We start from the raw sequence: 8,995 nt of genomic DNA, 5'->3' as shown, positions 1-8,995 counted from the left end.
GGAACATGGCCATCAAATTAAGTAAACATATGAAAACACACAGCCAAGCCAGCTCATGGAGATGAGAGTCACCAAAGTCCCCATAAACAAACGCATTGAGATTATGAAATTCAACTCGAAAACTGGTGAAGCCTGAAGCATCTTTTACAATCTCGACACCATACTTGATTTCCTGGATTCTGCAATGTCCGCATCCCCACTTGGAACTGATTCCTTTAGCTTCTGCTACGCTTTATTTTAATCACATTGTAATTTTTTTTACTACTAATTTGTCACTTTCTATCGTCCCTGTCACCTCCATGCATTTCCTCTCTGGATATCTTCCCAAAAAATAATCATCTAATTTGACTACTAGTCAAAACCAGCCAACTCTATACCAGTTACTATGGACAGGGTTTTGGTAAAAACTTCTCTATAAATAATAGCTCATCTGCTGCTCTCCCAGAAATGCACTGCATTTGCACTTCTAGCTCCTCTAAACTCCATATAAATAATAAACAACATCTGGGTTTTGGCTCTTGTTGTTGCTAAACTAGCAACTGTTTTCTTCTAACCTAGCTCGTCCATGGAGGGCGCCGACCACTATAGAGCCAGTAACAGCTTCAAGAGAAACTCTTTTATATGGAGAAACAATAGTTTTCAAAACTCTTTTGTATGGAGAACAGATACTTGTGAAGCTTTCTCTAAGTCTTGTAGAGAAGAAGATGATGAGGAAGCTCTCAAATGGGCTGCTCTTGAAAAGCTGCCAACTTATGATCGTCTGAGGAAAGGTATATTGGTTAGTGTATCAAAAGGTGGAGCTAATGAAATTGATGTGGATGCTCTTGGTTTCCATGATAGACAGCGTTTGCTGGAGAGGTTGGTTAAAGTTGCTGAAGAGGATAATGAGAAGTTCTTGTTGAAGCTCAGGAGGAGAATTGATAGGTAAACATTTTACTAGTTCTTGGTTTTTGAGAAATTTTTCAACACAACATTTTATTAATGGTAAGTCCCATATGCGGTACTAAATATTCTTTCTTGTTACAATTAAAAAAAAAAAAAAAAAACACACATACCCCGCTAACACCAAATGTATAAATTTCATGGGTTTTGAAATTCTTACTTTGGTGGTAAGCTCTTCTTCTCATGATCATCTTCCTTGATATTTCTTTATTTATTTCTCTTGCTTCTTGGTGTTGCAGGGTTGGAATTGAACTCCCAAAAGTCGAAGTTCGATTTGAGAATCTAAATGTCGAAGCAGAAGCTTTTGTAGGAAACAGAGCTTTACCTACATTCGTCAACTTCTGCGTTAACATAATAGAGGTAGTCACTTGCAGAGATTTGAACAATGTCGCCTTTCTAATTTGCTGATAAATTAACTTTTTCTTCGATTTAAAGGGTTGTTTGAACTCTCTTCATATCCTTCCAAGTAGAAAGAAACCATTAACTATCCTTAAGGATGTTAGTGGAGTCATCAAGCCATCAAGGTGAGAAAAGCATAATCTGACTCTGATTTCTCAGTCTACCCTAATTAATTTGTCGTGAGAATGTTCTGTTTCATTTCTAATTGTTTCTTTTGGGCATGCATATTTTCCAGAATGACTTTACTTTTGGGTCCTCCAAGTTCTGGAAAGACCACCCTTTTGCTGGCATTGGCTGGAAAGCTTGATCCTGATTTGAAGGTGGCGATACATTTTATCGCTTTTGATTAAAATTCAGACTTTTTAAAACTTGGGTTCCCATGTTTAAACTTTAAATTTTTAATTTCTCTTGCAGTTGTCTGGTAGTGTGACTTACAATGGACATGGGATAAATGAATTTATACCACAGAAGACGGCTGCCTATATTAGTCAACATGATCTTCATATAGGAGAAATGACTGTGAGGGAAACTTTGGCATTTTCTGCCAGATGCCAAGGGGTTGGATGGCAACATGGTTAGATTACAAGTCTTTTCTTCTATAACATAATTTAATGACCTATATATGATCTGATTGGGACTAATAATCGAAAGATTTTGGCAATTTGCAGAGATGCTGGCTGAGTTATCTAGAAGAGAGAAAGCATCAAACATTAAACCTGATCCAGATATTGATGTTTTCATGAAGGTATGGGCAGAATCATTAGCGACAAAAACGTAGCCTAGTCTGGAACCCTTTGCTGGAGAAATTTTATAATATAACAGTTGTACGTATAACGGAGCCATTGATCATAGTGGGTTCTATATACGTGCCGCCATAATCAATGGTTACCATGCAACCGCTGTACATACAATGGTTGCATGAAATAATTTTTCCTTATGCTGATATGAGGACATAAACATGGCAACCATAATCTGTAACTTTTTTTTTTTTATCTGTTCTCTAAGTAATTGACTTGAATTAAGATTATAGTGAATGAGTTACCATCCTAGAACAAGCTACACTATGGGGATTGATTTTCATCTTGTCAACTTTCTTGTGTTGCAGGCTGCAGCTATAGAAGGACAAGAGTCTAGTGTGGTCACAGATTATATTTTGAAGGTATTATCATCACAGAGTGCCATAATATAATAAAGGAATTTTAGGAACTATTAAAAATACATTTAATGTATTTTCCGTTTAATCTTGCAGATTTTAGGATTAGAAGTCTGTGCAGATACCATGGTAGGAGATGACATGTTGAGGGGTATCTCTGGAGGACAAAGGAAGCGTGTTACAACAGGTAAATAGTATGCACCAGTCTGTTTCTAATGCCAAATAAGAGAATTTTCATTCAAACTTTCAAATAAGCATGTGAAATGAAACCTTCAATGATCAATTTGAAAGGTGAAATGCTCGTTGGTCCATCAAAGGCACTTTTTATGGATGAGATCTCTACTGGCTTGGACAGTTCAACAACTTTCCAGATTGTGAACTCACTGAGGCAAACCGTTCACATTCTTAATGGAACTGCTGTCATTTCTCTCCTTCAGCCAGCACCAGAGACTTATGACCTATTTGATGACATTATTCTGCTATCGGATGGCCAGATTGTGTACCAGGGTCCTCGTGAAGATGTGCTTGGCTTTTTCGAGCACATGGGATTCAAGTGTCCTGAAAGAAAAGGTGTAGCTGATTTCTTGCAAGAAGTAAGCATAATTGTGGAAGTTTTTCCTGTCCTTTTGTGACAATATCATATTCTTTGAGAAGAGCATATATATGCAGTTTCATGATGCTTATGAATATTGAACTCATTGCAGGTGACATCAAGGAAAGATCAGAAGCAGTACTGGGCACATAAAGATCAGCCTTACAGTTTTGTCACAGTCCAGGAGTTTGTTGAGGCATTTCAATCATATGCTGTGGGTCGAAGAATTGGACAGGAGCTTTCTACCCCATTTGATAAATCCAAGAGCCACCCAGCTGCTTTGGCAACTGGAAAGTATGGTGTTGGAAAAATGGAACTACTTAAAGCTTGCTTGTCAAGAGAGTATTTGCTTATGAAGAGGAACTCATTTGTCTATTTTTTCAAGCTCTTCCAAGTAATGGTTAAAACAATTTACGTTTTCCTATTTTTTACTTTCAAATTCTGCATATGTTATAACAATTTCCTCTCTGTTTTTGCCACTAGCTTTCACTGATGGGAATCATTGCTATGACACTTTTCCTGCGAACTAATATGCATCGAAATGATCTCAATGGTGGAGGAATTTATTTGGGTGCTTTATTCTTTACTGTGATCATGATCATGTTCAATGGTATGTCAGAGCTATCTATGACTGTTGCAAAGCTTCCAGTGTTTTACAAGCAAAGGGACCTCCTATTCTATCCTTCATGGGCATATTCTCTTCCTACATGGATTCTTAAAATTCCTATTACATTTTTTGAAGTTGCTGTTTGGGTGTTACTCACTTATTACCCTATTGGATTTGATCCTAATGTTGTAAGGTAAGAAGCAGAAGAAAAAATACCAAGAACAAGAAAAATAACCTAGGTTGATTAGAATTATGTAAAGAAATTTATCATGATCCAACTGAGACAAAACTCTGTCACTGCAGGTTGCTCAAGCAGTACATTCTACTCTTATTTGTTAACCAGATGGCCTCTGCACTATTCCGATTCATTGCTGCAGCTGGAAGGAATATGATTGTAGCTAACACATTCGGGTCATTTGCACTACTTATAATTTTTGCATTAGGTGGCGTGATCCTGTCACGAGGTATATATAATTAGTAGATAAGTGTTCTTGACTGATTAATCTCTCTCAAAGTAAACATGAATAAATAATATCTTTTTTCTCTGTTTGATGCTGCAGATGACATTAAGAAATGGTGGATATGGGGCTACTGGATATCACCAATGATGTATGGGCAGAATGCAATAGTCGCAAATGAGTTTCTAGGAAAAAGCTGGAGTCACGTAATAGTCTTGAACTTGCCATTCTATATTTGTGTTCTTACTTCTCAACGACCAAGAAGTGTCTAAATTTAATTTTAAAATACAGATTCCACCAAACTCAACAGAATCATTGGGAGTTCAAGTGTTGAAAAGTCGTGGTTTCTTTCCTCAAGCACATTGGTTTTGGTTAGGAGTAGGTGCATTGGCTGGATTCATAATAGTATTCAACATATGTTTCACTCTTGCTCTCACTTACCTTAACCGTGAGTATCATTGTCGTTTAAATTCACACTTCCTGAAATGAGAGCTTACACTGATGTCTTGCTAGTAATTTTTGGCAGCATTTGATAAGCCACAGGCTGTTATATCTGATGAGCCTGAACACAGTGAGAGAACCAACACAGGTAACAGATGCATTGGTATTAATCATTTTCATATTTTCCTACTAGTTGTCATCTTAACAAGTTCATTTTACGTCCAGAGGATGGAACAAGTGGGATTAATGAGGCAAAACATAAGAAAAAAGGAATGGTTCTTCCATTTGAGCCACATTCCATCACGTTTGATAATGTTATATACTCCGTTGACATGCCCCAGGTATCAAAAGTTAGGAAAACTGACAAATATTTCTTTCCTCGTGACGTGGGCAAAAGAATAATAGAACTTGACATTGTTAACTTGAACTTGCAGGAAATGAAAAATCAGGGAGTTCTCGATGATAAGTTGGTGCTTTTGAAGGGTGTAAGTGGTGCTTTCAGGCCAGGTGTTCTCACAGCTTTAATGGGTGTTAGTGGTGCTGGTAAAACCACTCTGATGGATGTGCTGGCGGGCAGAAAAACAGGTGGATATATTGAGGGGGACATCAGAATTTCTGGGTATCCAAAGAAGCAAGAAACCTTTGCTAGAATTTCAGGATACTGTGAGCAAAATGACATCCATTCTCCACATGTTACAGTCTATGAGTCCTTACTGTACTCAGCTTGGCTTCGTCTACCCAAAGAAGTCAACTCTGAAACCAGAAAGGTAAAGGATCTAGACTAGAAGGCTACTTTTTATGCTTTGAAGATCATCACTCTTAGTCTTGTTTTCTTTGGGCTCGCACACCAGCTTTCATGGTTCAGAGGGCATTGGTATCCTGTAGCTAGTCACTTTGTCAAATTTCAAGCAACTTACTTTATCTTTGTGAAAATGCTAGTGAAAAATGATTTCAATATCTTGAATGCATTCTAACTGCTGCAATGCAATTAACTTCATCTTGAAAAATTTCGATGCAGATGTTCGTTGAAGAAGTCATGGAGCTTGTGGAGCTGAATCCACTAAGGCAAGCACTAGTCGGGTTGCCTGGGGTGAACGGTCTGTCTACTGAACAGCGGAAGCGGCTAACCATTGCAGTTGAACTAGTAGCAAACCCCTCTATAATATTCATGGACGAGCCAACTTCAGGACTAGATGCAAGAGCTGCTGCAATTGTGATGAGAACAGTTAGAAACACTGTGGACACAGGTAGAACTGTTGTGTGCACCATCCATCAGCCAAGCATTGACATATTTGAAGCTTTTGATGAGGTAAGGATTTTTTCAAATTAATAACGAACTTTGGTGTTATTGATGTGCGTCTTTATCACATATTAATGTGATTTGTTTGTCGTGGCAATGCAGCTATTCCTTATGAAGCGAGGAGGAGAAGAGATTTATGTAGGGCCATTGGGTCGGCAGTCAGGCCATCTAATTAACTACTTTGAGGTAAAAAAAAAAAAAAGAAAAAAGAAAATCCATATCTATAAGCACCTCCTTTCTTTTTGCAAATTGAATTCGTGCTAATTCAGTTATTGTTCTTATCATCTAGGAAATCGAAGGAGTGGAAAAAATTCAAGATGGTTATAATCCAGCAACCTGGATGTTGGAAGTTTCCAGTTCTGCACAAGAGTTGTCTTTAGGGGTTGATTTTGCTGCCATTTACAAGAATTCAGAACTTTACCGGTAATGTTCATTACCAGTGAACTAAATCAGTTAAAAAGAAGAGTCTTCCACCTGCTTTAATGTTTCCCATAGCAGAACCATAGATTGAAGTTCGTTCTTAAATTTGTTGCTGATAATGGCACATGTTTCAGGAGAAACAAAGCAACTATTGAGGAATTAAGCAGACCAGCTCCTGGCTCTAAGGACCTCTATTTCCCTACACAGTACTCACAGTCATTTTTCACCCAATGTATAGCTTGTTTATGGAAGCAACGTTTGTCTTACTGGCGAAATCCGCCATATACTGCCGTAAGATTTCTGTTCACGACCATTATAGCAATGATGTTCGGAACAATGTTCTGGGGTCTTGGCTCCAAAACGTAAGCTACATACTAATACCAGAACAGTTTTAATAGTTCATATACCATTTGCTGCTACCTTGTTTTCTTATTCCCACTTCTAATGTCCTGTAGGTCAAAGGAGCAAGACATTTTCAACTCTGCTGGTTCAATGTATGCAGCAGTGCAATTCCTTGGGGTTCAAAATGCAGGCTCTGTGCAGCCAGTAGTCGCGGTTGAAAGAACTGTCTTCTATAGAGAAAGGGCTGCAGGAATGTATTCACCTTTGCCCTATGCATATGCACAGGTAACAAAATTTTAAATATCTCAAGAAGTTGCTTACATTGCAGAACGTTCAGACTCTTCTTATAAGAAAAATTCATCTTTTATTACAGGTCCTGGTTGAGCTTCCATACATTTTTGTTCAAGCTGTTGTCTATGGTCTTATGACATACGCCATGATCGGATACGAATGGACTGCTGTTAAGTTCCTGTGGTATATATTCTTCATGTACTTCACACTACTGTACTTCACCTACTACGGAATGATGTCTGTCGCCGCTACGCCAAACTACCACATTGCATCCATAAGTTCTTCAGCATTTTACACAATATGGAACCTCTTTTCAGGATTCATCATACCTCGAACTGTAAGTTGTTAGCCACCCGTAATTCTTTGAAGTTCTCTGTTTCTTGTGGACTGAACCATTTTCGTCATGTGTATGCATATGACAGAGGATGCCGGTGTGGTGGAGATGGTACTACTGGTTAAATCCGGTGTCGTGGACATTGTACGGATTGATTACATCTCAATTTGGTGACATGAAGCATATACTTGAAGGAGGGCAAACAGTGGGAGAATTTGTGAGAGATTATTATGGCATCAACCATCATTTTATTGGAGTGGTTGCAGCTGTGGTTCTTGGGTTTACACTTCTCTTTGCTTTTATTTTTGCTATTTCTATTAGGTTCTTTAATTTCCAGAGGAGATAAAGAGATCTTCTTTTATCTAGGCTATTGTAAGGAAGTATTAGTAACCAAGATGCCAAAATGTTGAACTTTTGTTTTTTATTTACGGATATTCTCCGGTTAGCTTTCATGCATTGAGACTAAGCGCTTTATCTAAGCGATTTTAAGATTTACTTCCCTATATCAGTATGTGCATATAAATAAGAGATTCATATTTTCATCTCAATTCTGGTATAGAACCCTTTAAAAAAAAAAGTGAAAGAGAAGATAATAACATAGACATATGGCGCTCGTAGACTTAATCTGATAGTAAGTGTATTTGAGTAAATTGATAAATTAGATTCTACTCTTTTAATTCTCAATTCTCATTTAAAAAAAAAAACGATGTAGACATATCAGAAAATTAAGTAATATGACAGGGACTTTGTAATACCCGGCTAGACTCCGGTATCGAAATTCCTACCGTCCGGTGGAATTTCGGATGTCGGAGACCTCTAGAAGGGTAAAACCATGTTTTTATGAAATTTTTTAGTGTTTTTGATGATTTTAAGTAAAGAGGAAATGAGTTTTTGAATAAAAACAACCTTGGAGGAAAGCTCAGGTTCGGCCGCCGAAACTCAAAGTTCGGCCGCCGAACATGCATGCTTTTCGGGTGAGCCTTAGGCCCCCGAAGGCATAAGTGAGGGGAGCCCAGGTTCTGCCGCCGAACCTCAAGTTCGGCCGCCGAACATGGCATGCATGCGGAGGCACATTCGGCCCCCGAACGTGGCCTGGTCAGCCACTATAAAAGGGTCCCTTAGCCGAAAACGGGCGAGTTTTTCCCCATTTTCGGCCAAGGTGAGCTCTCCGCCGTCCCTCACCAATCTTTGATGTTTTTCCTCTAGATCTTTCAAGTTTTTCATTTGTTTTAACTTTGTTTTGAAGATTTAAGCTTTTGAGCAAAGTTTTGGAGCTTGGAGGTTCAAGAACCCAATCTCTCCCACCTCCGAGTTTTAGGTCGTCTCTCTCTCTATCTTCAAGAGGTAAGAGCCGATCTTAAGCTCATTGTATGTTTTAAGTAAGTTTTAAGTAGATCTATGGGGGTAGAATACATGTTTAGGGTATGTTTATGTTTATGGGTAAATGTATGTTCATGAACAATGTGGCTTGTAAATGTATGTTTGATGTGTTGTAGTTGGGGTTTAAGGTAGCTTGAGACCCCTAGGAGCTTGTATGCATGTTTTGGTTGAGCTAAATGCATGATGGTTTGAGTTGGAGGCATTTGTGCATGTTTGAACCAAGTTTCTGCCCTTTGGGAGAAACCAGGTTCGGCAGCCGAAGGGACTTTCGGCCGCCGAACCCTCTTGTGGAGGCAGCCTTCGGCTGCCGAAGCTTGCCCCCGAAAGAAGACTTTC

The 8,995-nt window shown here is 38.6% G+C and overlaps 1 protein-coding gene across 1 annotated transcript; it reads left to right on the top strand.

Moving 5' to 3' along the window:
- Positions 1 to 437: 437 nt before the first annotated feature.
- On the top strand, positions 438 to 7,825 carry LOC110626002 (pleiotropic drug resistance protein 1). Its single transcript, XM_021771725.2, has 24 exons — positions 438 to 924; positions 1,182 to 1,302; positions 1,378 to 1,466; positions 1,577 to 1,661; positions 1,756 to 1,915; positions 2,010 to 2,086; positions 2,447 to 2,500; positions 2,591 to 2,681; positions 2,786 to 3,087; positions 3,199 to 3,480; positions 3,570 to 3,886; positions 3,997 to 4,157; positions 4,254 to 4,357; positions 4,443 to 4,599; positions 4,678 to 4,740; positions 4,818 to 4,933; positions 5,027 to 5,359; positions 5,611 to 5,901; positions 5,995 to 6,078; positions 6,182 to 6,315; positions 6,447 to 6,674; positions 6,768 to 6,939; positions 7,028 to 7,282; positions 7,368 to 7,825. The coding sequence occupies exons 1-24, from the start codon at positions 566 to 568 to the stop codon at positions 7,623 to 7,625; spliced, it is 4,293 nt and encodes a 1,430-aa protein (XP_021627417.1). The 5' UTR covers positions 438 to 565; the 3' UTR covers positions 7,626 to 7,825.
- The last annotated feature ends 1,170 nt before the right edge of the window (positions 7,826 to 8,995 follow it).

This window comes from Manihot esculenta, chromosome 11, assembly GCF_001659605.2.
Source record: "Manihot esculenta cultivar AM560-2 chromosome 11, M.esculenta_v8, whole genome shotgun sequence".
Lineage (NCBI taxonomy): Eukaryota > Viridiplantae > Streptophyta > Magnoliopsida > Malpighiales > Euphorbiaceae > Manihot > Manihot esculenta.
This window is presented reverse-complemented; position numbering and strand designations above follow the sequence as displayed.

What these genes read in the sequence shown, in the direction of transcription:
- LOC110626002 (XM_021771725.2), top strand. Translation starts at nt 566, where the DNA reads ATGGAGGGCGCCGACCACTATAGAGCCAGTAACAGCTTCAAGAGAAAC. An exon ending in TTTGATCCTAATGTTGTAAG is followed by an intron (nt 3,887 to 3,996) that starts GTAAGAAGCAGA and finishes CTGTCACTGCAG; the next exon opens with GTTGCTCAAGCAGTACATTC. An exon ending in TCAACTCTGAAACCAGAAAG is followed by an intron (nt 5,360 to 5,610) that starts GTAAAGGATCTA and finishes ATTTCGATGCAG; the next exon opens with ATGTTCGTTGAAGAAGTCAT.